The sequence below is a fragment of the Bombina bombina genome, chromosome 5 (genome assembly GCF_027579735.1).
Source record: "Bombina bombina isolate aBomBom1 chromosome 5, aBomBom1.pri, whole genome shotgun sequence".
Lineage (NCBI taxonomy): Eukaryota > Metazoa > Chordata > Amphibia > Anura > Bombinatoridae > Bombina > Bombina bombina.
This window is the reverse complement of record NC_069503.1, coordinates 540,241,228-540,262,511: the sequence shown is the minus strand read 5'-3', so window position 1 is coordinate 540,262,511 and position 21,284 is coordinate 540,241,228. Positions and strand designations below refer to the sequence as shown.

At 38.3% G+C, this 21,284-nt stretch overlaps 1 protein-coding gene across 1 annotated transcript in view; it reads right to left on the bottom strand.

Moving 5' to 3' along the window:
• Positions 1-21,284, bottom strand: part of CEP72 (centrosomal protein 72) — a 257,419-nt gene that overhangs the window by 27,973 nt on the left and 208,162 nt on the right. The window contains exon 11 of the mRNA XM_053715788.1: positions 20,233-20,426. Coding sequence (XP_053571763.1) covers positions 20,233-20,426 — 194 coding nt within the window. The remainder of the gene's footprint in view (positions 1-20,232; positions 20,427-21,284) is intronic.

Below are 21,284 nucleotides of genomic sequence, written 5' to 3'. Positions count from 1 at the left end.
ATATACAAACTCATAGCTAAGCATGCACACATACACAAATGCATAGCTAAGCATGCACATATACACAAAAACGTAGCTACGCATGCACACATACACAAATGCATAGCTAAGCATGCACTTATATACAAATGCATAACTAAGCATGCACACATATACAAATGCATAGCTAAGCATGCACACATATACAAATGCATAGCTAAGAATGCACACATATACAAACTCATAGCTAAGCATGCACACATATACAAATGCATAGCTAAGCATGCACACATACACAAATGTATAGCTAAGCATGCATACATACACAAATGCATAGCTAAGCATGCACACATACACACATGCATAGCTAAGCATGCATACATACACAAATGTATAGCTAAGCATGCACACATACACAAATGTATAGGTAAGCATGCACACATACACAAATGCATAGCTAAGCATGCACACATGCACAAATGCATAGCTAAGAATGCCTATATAGACAAACTCTTAGCTAAGCATGCACACATACACACATGCATAGCTAAGCATGCATACATACACAAATGTATAGCTAAGCATGCACACATGCACAAATGCATAGCTAAGAATGCCTATATAGACAAACTCTTAGCTAAGAGTCACTTACCAGTCGACGCGTTTCGGTCATGCACTGACCTTTATCAAGACTCTGAGTTTTGATAAAGGTCAGTGCATGACCGAAACGCGTCGACTGGTAAGTGACACTCTGGTAGGATTATTTTGTTTAAAACTTCTGCACTATTATTGTTTTTGTTTTTTGGCAGAAAGGACGAAAACTGCAGAAAATTGAACTGACTGTTTGGGTCACCACTTAGGAGATATATTGCACTTTACACTGGGAGAAAAAACACTGGGAGTAAACCACTGCATCTCATTTGGGAGGAAAAACAAGTATACACATATATCTCAATCTGACATTTCCTATGGTTGTGTGACTGTTCACACTTATTCAGGACTATTTTTCCTTTTTCTTTAACTTGCAAGTTTTTTTCACCATTTTTTTCACCATTTATTGTTATTTTCTTTGAATAATACTGCACATAATTTGAAGATCGTTGATTTACAATTGTTTTATTAAGATTGTGTGTTCACACTGTTCTTTGATTATCATTTGTATGATTTGTTTTTCAACTATTTTTTCAAAATTTTAAACACTCAATTTGAAGACACAATTATTATTTTTTGGCACTTCTACTCACAAATGTTTATTTGAAGACATCCACAAACAGCCACACAAGCACATTTATATTGCACCAATCCATTCAAAATATTCATTCAACAGCAGACAGATCCACTACACTGAATTGTCTCTCAAGCAGAAATAAAACACATCACACTGCCAGACATTTCACACGATTGTTTTCAACTGTTACCTGAAAAGACTGTTTAAGTAAAGAATTGCTTCAATTTTAATTTGGAGAATTGGTTTTAAACTTATTGTAAAATCTTGGATCCTTGATTATTATTTTACTGTTTTAATGGTATGTTAATTCTTATATGATATTGTACTGAATAAATTGATATATATATTTTTCATAAATTCTGGACACGGCCTTTTGTTCTTTGGCGCTTTAATTACTTTCTTTCTGATTATCTATTCGTTTGACCGCTAGGGGTCAATTTATTAAAGCAAAGGGTCCCTTTAGCATTAGGCGCTTAGTGTTAACTCATACTTGACTCCAAATACCAGAGGGCGGTAAAAACCAGCGTTAGGAGCCTCTAACGCTGGTTTTCACGGCTACCGCCCAACTCTAAATCTAGGCGTTAGATAGGTATGCACAAGTATACAAACTCATAGCTAAACATGCACACATACACAAACTAATATCTAAGCATACACACACATATAGAAATGCATTGATAAGCATGCACACAAACACAAATGTATAGCTAAGCATGCACACATATACAAATGCATAGCTAAGCATACACACATACACAAATGCATAGCTAAGCATGCACACATACACAAATGCATAGCTAAGCATGCACACATACACAAATGTATAGCTAAGCATGCACACATATACAAATGCATAGCTAAGCATGCACACATATACAAATGCATAACTAAGCATGCACACATATACAAATGCATAGCTAAGCATACACACATACACAAATGCATAGCTAAGCATACACACATACACAAATGCATAGCTAAGCATACACACATACAAAAATGCATAGCTAAGCATGCACACATACATAGCTAAGCATAAACACATACACAAATGCATAGCTTAGCATACACACATACACAAATGCATAGCTAAGCATGCACACACACACAAATGCATAGCTAAGCATACACACATACACAAATGCATAGCTAAGCATACACACATACACAAATGCATAGCTAAGCATACACACATACACAAATGCATAGCTAAGCATACACACATACACAAATGCATAGCTAAGCGTGCACACATACACAAATGTATAGCTAAGCATGCACCTATACACAAATGTATAGCTAAGCATGCACACATATAAAAAATGTATAGCTAAGCATGCACACATACACAAATGCATAGCTAAGCATGCACACATACACAAATGCATAACTAAGCATGCACACATATACAAATTCATACCTAAGCATGCAAACATACACAAATGCATAACTAAGCATACACACATACACAAATGCATAGCTAAGAATGCCTATATAGACAAACTCAAAGCTAAGCATGCACACATACACAAATGCATAACTAAGCATGCACACATACACAAATGCATAGCTAAGCATGCACATATATACAAACTCAAAGCTAAGCATGCACACATATAAAAATGTATAGCTAAGCATGCACACATACACACAAGCATAGCTAAGCATGCACACATACACAAATGCATAGCTAAGCATGCACACATACACAAATGCATAGCTTAGCATGCACACATATACAAATGCATAGCTAAGAATGCCTATATATACAAACTCAAAGCTAAGCATGCACACATATACAAATGTATAGCTAAGCATGCACACATACACAAATGTATAGCTAAGCATGCACACATACACAAATGCATAACTAAGCATGCGCACATACACAAATGCATAGCTAAGCATGCACACATACACAAATGCATAGCTAAGCATGCACACATACACAAATGCATAGCTAAGCATGCACCCATACACACATGTATAGCTAAGCATGCACACATATACAAATTCATAGCTAAGCATGCACACATATACAAATTCATAGCTAAGCATGCACACATATACAAATGCATAGCTAAGAATGCACACATATACAAACTCATAGCTAAGCATGCACACATACACAAATGCATAACTAAGCATGCACACACACAAATGCATAGCTAAGCATGCACATATATACAAACTCAAAGCTAAGCATGCACACATATACGAATGTATAGCTAAGCATGCACACATACACAAATGCATAGCTAAGCATGCACACATACACAAATGCACAGATACACAAAGCATGCACACATACACAAATGCATAACTAAGCAAGCACATATATACAAATTCAAAGCTAAGCATGCACACATATACGAATGTATAGCTAAGCATGCAAACATACACAAATGTATAGCTAAGCATGCAAACATACAGAAATGCATAGCAAAGCATGCACACATACACAAATGTATAGCTAAGCATGCACACATATACAAATGTATAGCTAAGCATGCACACATACACAAATTGAGAGAACAAAAAAGAAAAACAACAACGGCACTACAATAGCTGTGTCCCTCTATGTGTTATATTCTCCTGGAATTTGAGAGATAACAAAAGGCAATATATGCGGGGACTTAGGTGCTGTACACTAGGAGAGGCAAACTAGAAAAATCAATTGCTTTCTGCAATTGAAAGAGTGTACTGGTAGCACTCAACAGCAAAACATAGGTGAATTGGCCTGATATACCTAGGTATTCGGCCCCTGACAGGACGATTTAAAACTTAACTTTTATTAGTCTATTGATAAAAAAAGAAAAAGGATATTAAAATCCCAACTGGTGTAGAAATGAGAGAATGTAACTTCAGAGGAGAATACTCTGATAGGTAAGCGATATGCTTTCCAGATTGTGTCTATTTAGGGGGAGGAGAAGATAATTTCACATGTAATAATTCCCAAACTTATAGGATTGTGTTTCTTTCTTGTTGCTACCTCCCTCTAGTGGGTAAATTCCTCACAGATAAAAGAGGTGAGTGAGACTACTAAATAGAGAACCCCCACTTGTAATTTCCAATGTAATATACTACTATAGGAGTCACGAATATTGATATTTGTACTTTGAAGTATCACACAATGGTCACCTTACACCACAATAGGTTTTATATTCAAAAATAGAAAATAAAATGAAATTGTTCGGGTGTGTAACCCCCAATGCTGGGCACTATGTTAATGATTCTTTACTATTGAAAGGACACAAATGATAGTGTCCTGTGAACTGTTTTAATTTATAATAATACCACCAGTGAAACCAAGTTTGTTAATACTCAGTGAGAGTGCAGCAGATATTTTAATTGGGGTTTTCCAATAGGTGTTGCGAGTTGCTACAGAATACTCTATAGGTGATTCAATTTTATAGAGTCCTGGTTACGTTTTAATATTACACTATATTTGTGCTTGATTTTTCTGTATTGATTATCTTAGGTGGATACCGCGTTGTCATATGTATTAGTGAAGGTCTATTTATAAGATTACCAAATGCGGTATGAAGTTATGTTGAATGTATTAAGCCTGGGGGAAACCCCTGTTTTGATACTGCCGGTTATATAAAGCCGCTATTTGTACATTATGTTCAATGCGGTTCACTTGAATATGCAATGTTAGAGCAATTCTGATAAGCAGTAGATTCGTATCTGATCAGTGTGTTTTGTGCACTGTATGACTCTGGAAATAACTTTGTAACTTCAGGATACTTGTTGTTTATATATTTATAGTGTAGTCGTTACACCGTTTGTAAATGACTCTCCGGTACTATCACAATTATATTCCAGGTTACCGGGTATTAGTTTTTAGTAGGGTCTCTATGCATTAGATGCTTAATTTAATTTGAGCTAAATCGACTTACAGCTTTTTGGTCTAAGTGCTTCATATAAAGTTATGCACTATATATTTAAGTACCGGATGTGGTTTCGGCTGAGTCGGCTCACCGCTTAAGTCTAAGGTGCCTATTTGTTATTGGGCACCGTTCGGTAATTGCGTTAAAGAAGGAATACCTTCATTGATAGAATTGCATAGATCTAAAGTGGCTCGGTTAGCTATGTCTCACTCACACACAGGCATACCATTTAAGTTAAATTCTAGTAAAACATTCTGCTACCATTTCACACAGTGGTTAAGTTTAAAAAAGGAGAATAATCTCCAGCTTCCCTGACATGTTTCGCCACTAAAGGCTTTGTCAAAGGTGGGGCGCCCGCCTTTCCAAGGGCTTTTTATTGGCTGGCAATTGAGAGGCTGGTCTCTATCATCAATTCTGATTGGTTACCTTCCTTGCTATGTTATTGATGGAAGGAGGAGGTGTGTTTGTCTGCCGTGATCTGATAGGCTTCTGTTACTTGTATTCATTGTTTACTGTCGTATAACTGAGAGGATATAAGTATGCCTTCCTCTCTCTCCCCCTTGTTTCCCCCGTTCGCATTCAAAAACATAAACAGGCATACTTATATCCTCTCAGTTATACGACAGTAAACAATGAATACAAGTAACAGAAGCCTATCAGATCACGGCAGACAAACACACCTCCTCCTTCCATCAATAACATAGCAAGGAAGGTAACCAATCAGAATTGATGATAGAGACCAGCCTTTCAATTGCCAGCCAATAAAAAGCCCTTGGAAAGGCGGGCGCCCCACCTTTGACAAAGCCTTTAGTGGCGAAACATGTCAGGGAAGCTGGAGATTATTCTCCTTTTTTAAACTTAACCACTGTGTGAAATGGTAGCAGAATGTTTTACTAGAATTTAACTTAAATGGTATGCCTGTGTGTGAGTGAGACATAGCTAACCGAGCCACTTTAGATCTATGCAATTCTATCAATGAAGGTATTCCTTCTTTAACGCAATTACCGAACGGTGCCCAATAACAAATAGGCACCTTAGACTTAAGCGGTGAGCCGACTCAGCCGAAACCACATCCGGTACTTAAATATATAGTGCATAACTTTATATGAAGCACTTAGACCAAAAAGCTGTAAGTCGATTTAGCTCAAATTAAATTAAGCATCTAATGCATAGAGACCCTACTAAAAACTAATACCCGGTAACCTGGAATATAATTGTGATAGTACCGGAGAGTCATTTACAAACGGTGTAACGACTACACTATAAATATATAAACAACAAGTATCCTGAAGTTACAAAGTTATTTCCAGAGTCATACAGTGCACAAAACACACTGATCAGATACAAATCTACTGCTTATCAGAATTGCTCTAACATTGCATATTCAAGTGAACCGCATTGAACATAATGTACAAATAGCGGCTTTATATAACCGGCAGTATCAAAACAGGGGTTTCCCCCAGGCTTAATACATTCAACATAACTTCATACCGCATTTGGTAATCTTATAAATAGACCTTCACTAATACATATGACAACGCGGTATCCACCTAAGATAATCAATACAGAAAAATCAAGCACAAATATAGTGTAATATTAAAACGTAACCAGGACTCTATAAAATTGAATCACCTATAGAGTATTCTGTAGCAACTCGCAACACCTATTGGAAAACCCCAATTAAAATATCTGCTGCACTCTCACTGAGTATTAACAAACTTGGTTTCACTGGTGGTATTATTATAAATTAAAACAGTTCACAGGACACTATCATTTGTGTCCTTTCAATAGTAAAGAATCATTAACATAGTGCCCAGCATTGGGGGTTACACACCCGAACAATATCATTTTATTTTCTATTTTTGAATATAAAACCTATTGTGGTGTAAGGTGACCATTGTGTGATACTTCAAAGTACAAATATCAATATTCGTGACTCCTATAGTAGTATATTACATTGGAAATTACAAGTGGGGGTTCTCTATTTAGTAGTCTCACTCACCTCTTTTATCTGTGAGGAATTTACCCACTAGAGGGAGGTAGCAACAAGAAAGAAACACAATCCTATAAGTTTGGGAATTATTACATGTGAAATTATCTTCTCCTCCCCCTAAATAGACACAATCTGGAAAGCATATCGCTTACCTATCAGAGTATTCTCCTCTGAAGTTACATTCTCTCATTTCTACACCAGTTGGGATTTTAATATCCTTTTTCTTTTTTTATCAATAGACTAATAAAAGTTAAGTTTTAAATCGTCCTGTCAGGGGCCGAATACCTAGGTATATCAGGCCAATTCACCTATGTTTTGCTGTTGAGTGCTACCAGTACACTCTTTCAATTGCAGAAAGCAATTGATTTTTCTAGTTTGCCACACATACACAAATGTATAGCTAAGCATGCACACATATACAAATGTATAGCTAAGCATGCACACATATACAAATGCATAGCTAAGCATGCACACATATACAAATGTATAGCAAAGCATGCACACATACACAAATGTATAGCTAAGCATGCACACATATACAAATGTATAGCTAAGCATGCACACATATACAAATGTATAGCTAAGCATGCACACATATACAAATGTATAGCTAAGCATGCACACATATACAAATGTATAGCAAAGCATGCACACATACACAAATGTATAGCTAAGCATGCACACATATACAAATGTATAGCTAAGCATGCACACATATACAAATGTATAGCAAAGCATGCACACATACACAAATGTATAGCTAAGCATGCACACATATACAAATGTATAGCTAAGCATGCACACATATACAAATGTATAGCTAAGCATGCACACATACACAAATGTATAGCTAAGCATGCACACATACACAAATGCATAGCTAAGCGTGCACACATATACAAATGTATAGCAAAGCATGCACACATACACAAATGTATAGCTAAGCATGCACACATATACAAATGTATAGCTAAGCATGCACACATATACAAATGTATAGCTAAGCATGCACACATACACAAATGTATAGCTAAGCATGCACACATATACAAATGCATAGCTAAGAATTCACACATATACAAATACATACCTAAGAATGCTTATATAGACAAACTCATAGCTAAGCATGCACACATATACAAATGTATAGCTAAGCATGCACACATATACAAATGTATAGCTAAGCATGCACACATATACAAATGCATAGCTAAGAATGCACACATATACAAACTCATAGCTAAGCATGCACACATACACAAATGCATAGCTAAGCATGCACATATACACAAAAACGTAGCTACGCATGCACACATACACAAATGCATAGCTAAGCATGCACTTATATACAAATGCATAACTAAGCATGCACACATATACAAATGCATAGCTAAGCATGCACACATATACAAATGCATAGCTAAGAATGCACACATATACAAACTCATAGCTAAGCATGCACACATATACAAATGCATAGCTAAGCATGCACACATACACAAATGTATAGCTAAGCATGCATACATACACAAATGCATAGCTAAGCATGCACACATACACACATGCATAGCTAATCATGCATACATACACAAATGTATAGCTAAGCATGCACACATACACAAATGTATAGGTAAGCATGCACACATACACAAATGCATAGCTAAGCATGCACACATGCACAAATGCATAGCTAAGAATGCCTATATAGACAAACTCTTAGCTAAGCATGCACACATACACACATGCATAGCTAAGCATGCATACATACACAAATGTATAGCTAAGCATGCACACATGCACAAATGCATAGCTAAGAATGCCTATATAGACAAACTCTTAGCTAAGCATGCACACATACATAAACTCATAGCTAAGCATGCACACATATACATAGCTAAGCATAAATATTTATACAAACGCATAACTGAGCATGCACTTTTAAACTATCTCATCACTTAGCATGTGCACATACACAAACTCATCACTAAGCATGCACACCATACACTTACACAACCATACACACCCAAACACCATGTACAGAGTTACATACACATAGCTATTTACACTCTCATATTAATTTATAATTTCTCCTCATTGTATCTTGTCCCACAGTAAACACTGATTTAATCTGTCAGCTCACTATGCTCCACCCAAATTTAATTCTACTCCCCAACTACTCCATCTACTATTTTGTTCTTGGTATGCTTTTTTCATTTCTCTCATTCATTTTATCCTCAATACTTTATATTGCTTCACTCAAATACTATTTATTTACATCTTTATTATATTCTGATCTCAAATTTGTTCACGTCATCCCAGCCTGCTCACACGCATAATTATTTAATTGCTTCGTTTAACCTCTTAAGGACATATGACGGAATTTTTCCGTCATAAAACAATTGAGCAAACAGAAAGCTGTGTCCTTAAAGGGTTAAAGGACTTTTATTACTCAGATAGAACACACAATTTTAAACAACTTTCCAATTCACATCCATTATCTAAATATGCACAATAATTTTTATACACAAACTTTTTAAAGGCACCAGCTCCTACTGAGCATGTGCAAGTTTCATATATGCATTTTATGATTGGCTAATGGCTGTCACATGATGCAGTGGGTAGGTAAATTAAACAAACTTTGAAATTTGTCAGAAAAAATGCTTTTGCATTGTCTATTTATTATGCATGTTTTGATTATTCTATACAGCTGTGTTTAGTGGTCCTTTAAAATATTGCACTCAGTTAAAAAAATCTCCCCTAGGACACAATAAACCAGAGTAAGTGCTAAACAAGATAAAAAAAATAAAATAAAATAAAAAGATCCCTGGCATCAACATATTTCCTCCAGCCAATTATTAGCACTACATATGACACTGATATCTAGATTTACTCAACGTTTTCCAATGTTAGGCCTAGATTTAGAGTTCGGCGGTAAAAGGGCTGTTAACGCTCCGCGGGCTTTTTTCTGGCCGCACCATAAATTTAACTCTGGTATCGAGAGTTAAAACAAATGCTGCGTTAGGCTCCAAAAAAGGAGCGTAGGGCATTTTTACCGCAAATGCAACTCTCGATACCAGAGTTGCTTACGGACGCGGCCAGCCTCAAAAACGTGCTCGTGCACGATTCTCCCATAGGAAACAATGGGACTGTTTGAGCTGAAAAAAAACCTAACACCTGCAAAAAAGCAGCGTTCAGCTCCTAACGCAGCCCCATTGTTTCCTATGGGGAAACACTTCCTACGTCTGCACCTAACACCCTAACATGAACCCCAAGTCTAAACACCCCTAACCTTACACTTATTAACCCCTAATCTTCCTCCCCCGCTATCGCTGACCCCTGCATTACAGTTTTAACCCCTAATCTGCCGCTCCGTAAACCGCCGCAACCTACGTTATCCCTATGTACCCCTAATCTGCTGCCCTAACATCGCCGACCCCTATGTTATATTTATTAACCCCTAATCTGCCCCCCACAACGTCGCCGACACCTGCCTACACTTATTAACCCCTAATCTGCCGAGCGGTCCTGAGCGCTACTATAATAAAGTTATTAACCCCTAATCCGTCTCACTAACCCTATCATAAATAGTATTAACCCCTAATCTGCCCTCCCTAACATCGCCGACACCTACCTTCAATTATTAACCCCTAATCTTCCGATCGGAGCTCACCGCTATTCTAATAAATGTATTAACCCCTAAAGCTAAGTCTAACCCTAACACTAACACCCCCCTAACTTAAATATAATTTACATATAACGAAATAAATTAACTCTTATTAAATAAATGATTCCTATTTAAAGCTAAATACTTACCTATAAAATAAACCCTAATATAGCTACAATATAAATTATAATTATATTTTAGCTATTTTAGGATTAATATTTATTTTACAGGCAACTTGGTATTTATTTTAACCAGGTACAATAGCTATTAAATAGTTAAGAACTATTTAATAGCTACCTAGTTAAAATAATAACAAAATTACCTGTAAAATAAATCCTAACCTAAGATATAATTAAACCTAACACTACCCTATCAATAAAATAATTAAATAAACTACCTACAATTACCTACAATTAACCTAACACTACACTATCAATAAATAAATTAAACACAATTGCTACAAATAAATACAATTAAATAAACTAGCTAAAGTACAAAAAATAAAAAAGAACTAAGTTACAGAAAATAAAAAAATATTTACAAACATAAGAAAAATATTACAACAATTTTAAACTAATTACACCTACTCTAAGCCCCCTAATAAAATAACAAAGCCCCCCAAAATAATAAATTCCCTACCCTATTCTAAATTTAAAAAGTTACAAGCTCTTTTACCTTACCAGCCCTGAACAGGGCCCTTTGCGGGGCATGCCCCAAGAAGTTCAGCTCTTTTGCCTGTAAAAGAAAACATACAATACCCCCCCCCCCAACATTACAACCCACCACCCACATACCCCTAATCTAACCCAAACCCCCCTTAAATAAACCTAACACTAAGCCCCTGATGATCTTCCTACCTTGTCTTCACCATGCCAGGTTCACCGATCCGTCCTGGCTCCAAGATCTTCATCCAACCCAAGCGGGGGCTAGACATCCACTGAAGAAGTCCAGAAGAGGGTCCAAAGTCTTCCTCCTATCCGGCAAGAAGAGGACATCCGGACCGGCAAACATCTTCTCCAAGCGGCATCTTCGATCTTCTTCCATCCGGTGCGGAGCGGGTCCATCTTGAAGCAGGCGACGCGGATCCATCCTCTTCTTCCGATGTCTCCCGACGAATGACGGTTCCTTTAAGGGACGTCATCCAAGATGGCGTCCCTCGAATTCCGATTGGCTGATAGGATTCTATCAGCCAATCGGAATTAAGGTAGGAATTTTCTGATTGGCTGATGGAATCAGCCAATCAGAATCAAGTTCAATCCGATTGGCTGATCCAACCCTTTAATCACTGACTCCAAATACCAGCGGGCGGCCAAAACCAGCGTTAGGAGCCTCTAACGCTGGTTTTGACGGCTACCGCCGAACTCTAAATCTAGGCCTTATTGTTTTGCTTTGTACAGCTGTAAATGCTGACTTTTTTGTCATTGATTATGTACTGCATATTTGAAGGTTTTAAAGGGTCTGTAAAAGTTAATTAAAAAAACAATAATGAATTAATAATTATATTTTTACTCTTTATAAATATAAATTTTTTATCGCCAACATACCCACAATATTACTATAGGATGACTGTCCCGCTCTATTCCTCATCTTTTTCCCCAATTCCTAATGTTAAGCCGCATCCAATCATAAATCAACAGCCCACCACCACCTCTGCACTGCGAGTGCACTCTATATTCTCACTCCAACTCCCGCTTTCCTACCGCTTCTTGAAAGCATGCCTGCTCTTATTTCACAGTAATGGAACCGCACACCAATTAGAGCAGTTTGTGAGACTTTTATTAGCTTTCCAGTGAAACATTTCAGGTCACCTGCCCCTTTATAAAGCTCTTCTGCTCTGTTACTCCCACACTTCTACAAATAACAATACAGTCTAGCAGGGGGGGGTGGATATTATACTGTGCATGCGCTGAACTTCCGGAACTAAAAACAAGGCAGGGAACGCTCTCAATGGATGGGTGGACTGGAGAGCAGCAGCTCGCCCATATTCAGGGCTCTGGATCTAAAATAAAACCAGTTTACAAATACAAAGTTAACACAAAGGGGCCTATCTATAATGCTCCGGATAGAGCTTAAAGCCCTGTGTTTCTGGCGAGGCTGCAGGCTCGCCAGAAACAGCAGTTATGAAGCAGCGGTCTAAAGACTGCTGCTCCATAACCTGTCCGCCTGCTCTGAGCAGGCGGACAGACATCGCCGCAATTCAACCCGATCCAATACGATCGGTTGATTGACACCCCCTGCTGGCGACCGATTGGCCGCGATTCTGCAGGGGGCGGCGTTGCACCAGCAGCTCTTGCGAGCTGCTGGTGCAATGCTGAATAGGGAGAGCGTATTGCTTTCCGTATTCAGCGAGGTCCGCCAGACTTTGTTAAATAGAGGCCAAAGTTTCAAGTTTACTTGACTAGCTTTATTAAAAAAAACAGAACAGGGCCCAGTATGGATCCATTGACATATGTATTCATATATTTAAATGGATTCTTTATTTATTTAAAAAAAAAAATTCCCGACATTTGCACAGTGTCCTTTACTTCATTTAGCAAAAAGAAATGCAAGGAGCACAGAGTACAATGGAAGCACATGTGATTTAATGGATGAACAATCCGAAGTTATATGTAACATATATATATATATATGTGTCCCCGGGGTAAAATACAGAGGAATACAAAATAAAGAGGCTGTCACACACTTAGGCTGACGCGTTTCGGCTTTTGCCTTACTCCTAGCCAAGCTAAAACTAATATTCACTTACGTGCTTAAAATCAACAGCCTCCTCCCTGATTGGGCACCGGGTGCATACACCCTCCTACATCGTGGCCAATCAGAAGATAATGATATCCCTACACCCACTCCTTTAAGTATACTATAATGCTAACACCACAGGACCTGTTACGGACAAAGATACTTAAGTGAAAGCACTATATTGGACGTTGCAGACATGCAAACTTAAAAAAGGATAGCGAAACTCAGGGCGCAATATGAGATGTGTATTCATATATATATTACTATATGGGATTGCTGTTACCCTATCTGACTATGAATAGAGCGTCATGTGGACCACACTATTAGAGTCTTCCCATTACTGTTAAATACTAATGCTGGCTCACATTAGAGCCCGATACAAAAAATAGATAGATTCAGTCAGGAAATCAAAACGGAGGGATATCCGCTCAGGTAGTTGAGTAATTACTTACTAACTTGCTACATGATTTGGAGTACCTCTAATTTATTTCTATATGTTTAATACATGTATGTGTAAGTGTTGGAATCAGTGTTGGAACTCGTCCGTCCAGATGAAACATTACATGGGACGCAATGGGGGAACCTAATGGGGGAACCCGATATCGTGACCCGCGCTCAGTTTAATATACTAACATATTAGCACTACGGGAGCCAATTAAGGAATGAATGCTTAAAAGAAATACACTATATTAAGTAATACTGTTGTGTATGCTGTAGTGAGATACGTGTACGGGGGTTGCAGTGTGTAAAACGTATGCTTGTACACTGCTGGAGGAGATTACATATGTCCCCTATGGCTAGTAGACTAAACATCCTGTGGACTGCACTGAAAAGTGTGTCATCCCGTTAATGTTAACCACCTATGCTAGATCTAAAGACTCAATCACCATTAAGGTAAGTTAAGTTAGGGAGTTAGAACGGAGTGTATATCCGCACTGATTGGTGTATATACTTAACAAAACCCTACATTATCTGGGGTCCCACTGGAAAATGTAAGTCAACTTTGGCCCATATTTAGGGGGAGCTTAGCCATACTGAACTAAGCACTTGATTGCAAAGTATTTGCTACTTGTATGTATATGTACTAAAGTTAAAGTTGGAGCTCATCCACTGTGTAATGCCCTAATAAGGGAACCTATATACCCCTGTTCAATGGGAATTCCCTAAAACTAAACAGAAGGAAATATATAAATATATGTATGCAACATGGCCATTTGGCCCAAGGGTCAGGGTGCCCAGTGTCTCAGGGCAAAAAACCTACCCTAGATCCAACAATTATAAACTGTCTGGTGTAGAGTTTACCAAAAAAATAAATGAGATTGAATTCTGAGTTGAGGCCTTCTGGAATTCTCGTCCTCAGTTTGAAAATCCAGAAGGCCTCCCTCTCTCCTAATTTCCGTACCCTATCCTCTCCTCCTTTCTGAGGAGGTACCTTATCAATGATGGTCCAAGAGAAGAACCTAACCTTCTGGTGTACACCTGAAAAGTGATTTATGAGGGACGTAGTTAATATGCCTGCTCTTATGTCTGATAAGTGCTCCTTGATGCAGGTTCTGGCCTCTCTAGTCGTCAACCCCACGTATTGGAGGGCCCAATCCTTGCATGTGATTACGTATATTATATACGTTTGTCTGCAATTAAGACAAAATTTGATCTTGAAATCCTCACCTGTTGCTGTTGAGCTAAAGGTATATCCTGTGTTCAATCTCTCACAAGCTACACAGGTATGGTGATGACATTGAAACGTGCCATTACACCTGAGCCATGCAGAGCCAGAGGATATGTTACTTTTAATTCTTGTCGGGGCCACAATGTTCCCTATAGTCCTATTTCTTCTGTATGAAAACCTTACCCCTTGTTCAACTACGTCTGATAGGCCGTCATCAGACGATAGGAGCTTGAAATGTTTGTCCACTATCTGGCATATCTCGCTATACTGTCTTGAATATTCAATGATGAATGTGGTTTTAATGTTGGAATCTTTACTCAACTGGGTCCTTTTCTGGGTATTTTTGCTGGGTCCCAGTAAGTTCTCTCTTTTGTTTCCTTTCACAGTTTTTCTAGCCTCAGATATAGTCAAAGTAATATATCCTCTCTCCTGCAGCCTTTTGGACAAGTCATCCGCTTGTTTTTCATAAACTAGCGTTTCTGTACAATTTCTCTTTAGGCGGATGAATTGTCCCTTAGCTACACCCTTGAAAACCCTTCGGGGGTGGCAGCTGGAGGCATGTAGGAGCGAGTTCCCTGAAATAGGTTTACGATATACCTCCGTTTTGATCTTCTGACCTGGGACTCCCTCCAATGTGATATCTAAGAAATTAATTGTTGAGCTTTGTACCTCAGAGGTAAAACTGATGCCCACAGAGTTTCTATCAAGATTTTCTATAAAATAGGTCAGAGCCGTGTCTTGTCCACCACAAATAAACAGGAGGTAATCTATAAACTGTCTGTACCATACTATTTCTCGTCTGCAGAGGTTCCTTTACTTCCTGGCACAGTGTTACAAGGAGGAGAGGGTCTCTGCAGAAAGGTTTATCTTAGCCTGATGTCATAAAACTTTGAGACTGGTTACTATTAGATAAATAGATTATATAACACTTGATCATGCCTAGAACAGTCAAAATACAACCAGTCAAAATACAACCTAGATTTCAAAGATGTCAGCTCCCATATAACACTATGGGCAGTGACTACACAGAGAATTCCAAGTGCTCATTATGTAAGAAAGCAAGTAAATTGTTTGCTGTTTATACACAATATTTTTAGGTTTACTTTGATTTAACATATTTGTTTTTACTGGATCAGCACTATGTAATATCCATTTAATCTATGAGCTAACATTTTCAGCTATTCCCAGTCCCTTAAAGGGACACTCAAGCCAAAATTAAACTTTCATGATTCAGATAGAGCATGCAATTTTAAACAACTTTCCAATTTACTTCCATTAACAAAATGTGCATAGTCTTTTTATATTTACACTTTTTAAGTCTCCAGCTCACACTGAACATGTACAAGAATTCACAGAATATACGTAAATGCATTTGTGATTGGCTGATGGCTGTTACATGATGCAGTGGGAGTGGAAATAGACATAACTTTGAAATTTGTCAGAAAAAAATCTACTACTCATTTGAAGTCTTGTTAACATGCAAATATACTGTATTTACTGGTCTTTAAAGTTCCCCTTTACTATAACCTTACCCTTCATGGTCAGTTTGGTTATTTCTTCTATTAATAGATTTCCAGCCTTTCATCCTGTAATGGGGTCTATATACAACCCCTATTCTAAACAGATTTTTATCCCCAGTTTCCACATCATCATTAGTTCCAGGTATGACTAAGTCCCAGTCATGATAATCATTGTACCATGATTCTGTTATGGCTACTAAATCCAAATTGTCCCTAGTCATTATTGAAGTGATTTCTTAAGCTGTGAGCATGTGTGCTCATGGCACAAAGAACATTTCTACTAGAATTTCTAGAACTGTAACTTGGACTAACAGTTTTGGGATATTGTGGGGGGCAGGTGGATATATTAATGCTACCCCCCCATTTACTAGTTTAAATTACTCCTCTCTCAGATACTCTATTCCTTCAGCATCCAAGCACTGACTAGACATAATATTTGAAAAACAAGTTTAAGTCATAAGGCACAAAATCATTGAATGAAGAAGGCAGGGGCCTTGACATCAAGTCGTGTGGCTTCCAGCAAGGAGTACAAATGAATAGACAAATCAGATTTGTCAAATCAAGTATTTAAATCATGGGCAATTATCCAAAATTCTTTTACAATTACAGCATGGTATTAATAGTAAACGTCACCATAGGAGAAGTAATGGATTGTCTCTGCTTTCCTATTCCTAGGTTGCTTAAACAAGTGGCTGTTCCTTTTTCAGAAGCAAATCAAACTCAACTCAAAAAGTATTAAATAGACATAAAAGTCGAAATTAACCCCTTAATGACCACAGCACTTTTCCATTTTCTGTCCGTTTGGGACCAAGGCTATTTTTACATTTCTGCGGTGTTTGTGTTTAGCTGTAATTTTCCTCTTACTCATTTACTGTACCCACACATATTATATACCGTTTTTCTCGCCATTAAATGGACTTTCTAAAGATACCATTATTTTCATCATATCTTATCATTTACTATAAAAAAAAATATAAAATATGAGGAAAAAATTGAAAAAAACACACTTTTTCTAACTATGACCCCCAAAATCTGTTACACATCTACAACTACCAAAAAACACCCATGCTAAATAGTTTCTAAATTTTGTCCTGAGTTTAGAAATACCCAATGTTTACATGTTCTTTGCTTTTTTTGTAAGTTATAGGGCCATAAATACAATTAGCACTTTGCTATTTCCAAACCATTATTTTTCAAAATTAGCGCTAGTTACATTAGAACACTAATATCTTTCAGGAATCTCTGAATATCCATTGACATGTATATATTTTTTTTTAGTAGACATCCCAAAGTATTCATCTAGGCCCATTTTGGTATATTTCATGCCACCATTTCACCGCCAAATGCGATTAAATACAAAAAATCGTTCACTTTTTTACAATTTTTTTCACAAACTTTTGGTTTCTCACTGAAATTATTTACAAACAGCTTGTGTAATTATGGCTTAAATGGTTGTAAATTCTTCTCTGGGATCCCCTTTGTTCAGAAATAGCAGACATATATGGCTTTGGCGTTGCTTTTTAGTAATTAGAAGGCTGCTAAATGCCACTGCGCACTACACGTGTATTATGCCCAGCAGTGAAGGGGTTAATTATGGAGCATGTAGGGAGCCTTTAGGGATAATTTTAGCTTTAGTGTAGTGTAGTAGACAACCCCTAGTATTGATCTAGGCCAATTTTGGTATATTTCATGCCACCATTTCACCGCCAAATGCGATCAAATTAAAAAAAACGTTAAATTTTTCACAATTTTAGGTTTCTCACTGAAATCATTTACAAACAGCTTGTGCAATTATGGCACAAATGGTTGTAAATGCTTCTCTGGGATCCCCTTTGTTCAGAAATAGCAGACATATATGACTTTGGCGTTGCTTTTTGGTAATTAGAAGGCCGCCAAATGCCGCTGCATTTCACAAGTGTATTATGGCTAGCAGTGAAGGGGTTAATTATGTAGCTTGTAGGGAGCTTGCAGGGTTAATTTTAGCTTTAGTGTAGAGCTCAGCCTCCCACCTGAAACATGAGACCCCCTGATCCCTCCCAAACAGCTCTCTTCCCTCCCCCACCCCACAATTGTCCCCGCCATCTTAAGTACTGGCAGAAACTCTGCCAGTACTAAAATAAAAGCTATATTTGGGCTTTATTTGTGTTTTTTTTAGCATATTTACATATGCTGCTGTGTAGGATCCCCCCTTAGCTCCCAGCCTCACTGATCCCCCACCAAACAGCTCTCTAACCCTCCCCCTCTGCCTTAATGGGCGCCATCTTGGGTACTGGCAGCTGTCTGCCAGTACCCAGTGTAGTCAAAAAAATGTGCCTTTTTATTTTTTTAAATGATCTTTTCTGTAGTGTAGCTTCCCCCCCCCCCCCCCAAGATCAACCCCCCACCCCTTCCATGTCCCTTAGCTGTTTATTAACAGCTTTAAAAACTTTATTTCTTTTACTTCTCCCAGTTTATTTTTCTGTAGTGCAGCGGTTCCCTCCCGCTCCCGCCCCGTGCACGCGCCCCCCCCCCCCCCCCCCCGTGCACGCGCGCGCTCCCGTGCGCGCTCCCGCCCCTCCCGCCCCCGATCCCGCCCCCCTCCACTCCATTCGGCACATCGATGGCCGACCACCCGCCTCCCAGACTTGCTCCCACCCACCAACGATACCGGCCACCGATGTCCGGTGCAGAGAGGGCAACAGAGTGGCTCTCTCTGCATCGGATGGCCAAGGGGGGTTATTGCAGGATGCCTCGATATCGAGGCATCACTGCAATAACCGGAAAGCAGCTGGAAGCGTGCAGGATCGCTTCCAGCTGCTTTCCAGACCAAGGACGTACGCCACACGTCCTCGGTCATTAACTGTCTTTTTTTTGAGGACGTGTGGCGTACGTCCTTGGTCATTAAGGGGTTAAACTTTTATGATTCGTATAGATGATTATATTTTAAAATCTTTCCAATTTACTTCTAAGAATACTAAATGTACCTCTTTCGCTTTATCCCTCAGGAGTGTGCACATCTCTTAAGCAATATGCGGCATAAGTGTGTGTATCAATGTTATATAAGCAACCTATAGAGTTAGGCTGCATCAGGCAGTACTGACTGACAGCAGGGGACACACCACAGTCCCCCATTCACTTACTACTACTGTCCATACTGTTTGGATGTTTCATACCCAAAGACTGATGCACTTTTAGTTTGTGTACAGAACAGGACTTCTAGCTATACAGAACTAGCTTAGTTTACCATAGAGTTTTACCATAGAGTGGCTGAAGCTAAGCCCTTTCTACTGGTTGCTTATATAACTTTGCTATGCAAACTATTAGACTGTTATTCATACTCAACAGGATTTCATACAACATGCATCATAGACATAAAAAGTAGAAGCTCTATAACCAGGAGTCAACCAGTATTGAGACCAACAACAATTAAACTACAAAACAATGTTTTTTTTAAAAAAGAACAATAAATAATATCTTAAGCCCTAGTAGTATTTCCACCCTAGGATATGAAACTGCTAATATAATAAAAATAATTTCAACAAGGTTAACTACTTATATAATACAATCTTACCATATCTTTTCTTGTGTTTTGTAGTTGCATTTCAAGACTTTGTAATCTGTCATTACTCTGATAAACAGGTTCATGGAGAGACGTTTTTTCAGGAGCTATGCCCTTATTCTGGTCATTTGGAATTGTACTTTTCTTTTGGAGATCGTGTGGGCAATTAATGTGCTGCACTTTTGAGATAATTTGCTTTGCTTTGCCTGAAAGTATAACAAATCTTTATGACCATTTCAAACCAAAGATTTTCACTTATCGATACATTTCATAAGGAGTGACATCACATGCTGTTATCTTTATAGGGACATGAAACCATTTTGAATAAAATTGCCTTTCATGAATCAAATTGCTGAAACCTTTATTTGTATGGGCACAAATACTACTATCATGTAATCCTTCACCACTTACAGCTATACTGAATAGCACTTCCTTTCCAAAGGGTCAACAGATTGTCCCTGCAGAACACATTAATATCAATAAGTTGAATCCGGGTGTTTAAAAAATAATAATAAAAAAAAATATTTCTATTGCCTGGTATTTCAGCCCTGGACTGTCATTGGGCAGGGTCAGACTGATATGCTACAGGATATTTTTTTGAAAAAAAGAAGAGAGGCGCCAAAAACATAAAACAGTATCGTAGGTACAAACAGTGAGAGACCCCTACGTGTTCAGTCCAGCCCTTTGTGCCAGATACTCACAGACAAGGCGGCACTCAAATCGTGCCTCTAAGCGCGGATCGGGACTGTTCAGAGTCGCCCGACAGACACACCCCAGCTAGCGTACGTCACTCCGTGTCCAGCAATCGACAGTAGGCAATCCACACGCCTCTGATGGTTCCGTATGGCTACGATCACAAACAGTATCACTGTACCACGAATTAGGATGGATGTGGAGCGTAGATAGTCACTCTTGGCAGATGGGTGGTGGTGATAATAATAGGAACACAGGACAGAACAGGTAAAAGTGGTATTCCGTATTTTATTGTAAAAGAAACAACAGCAACGCGTTTCCCGGCTAGATAGGCCGCTTCATCAGGCTGCACCCTCGGAGGACATATACCC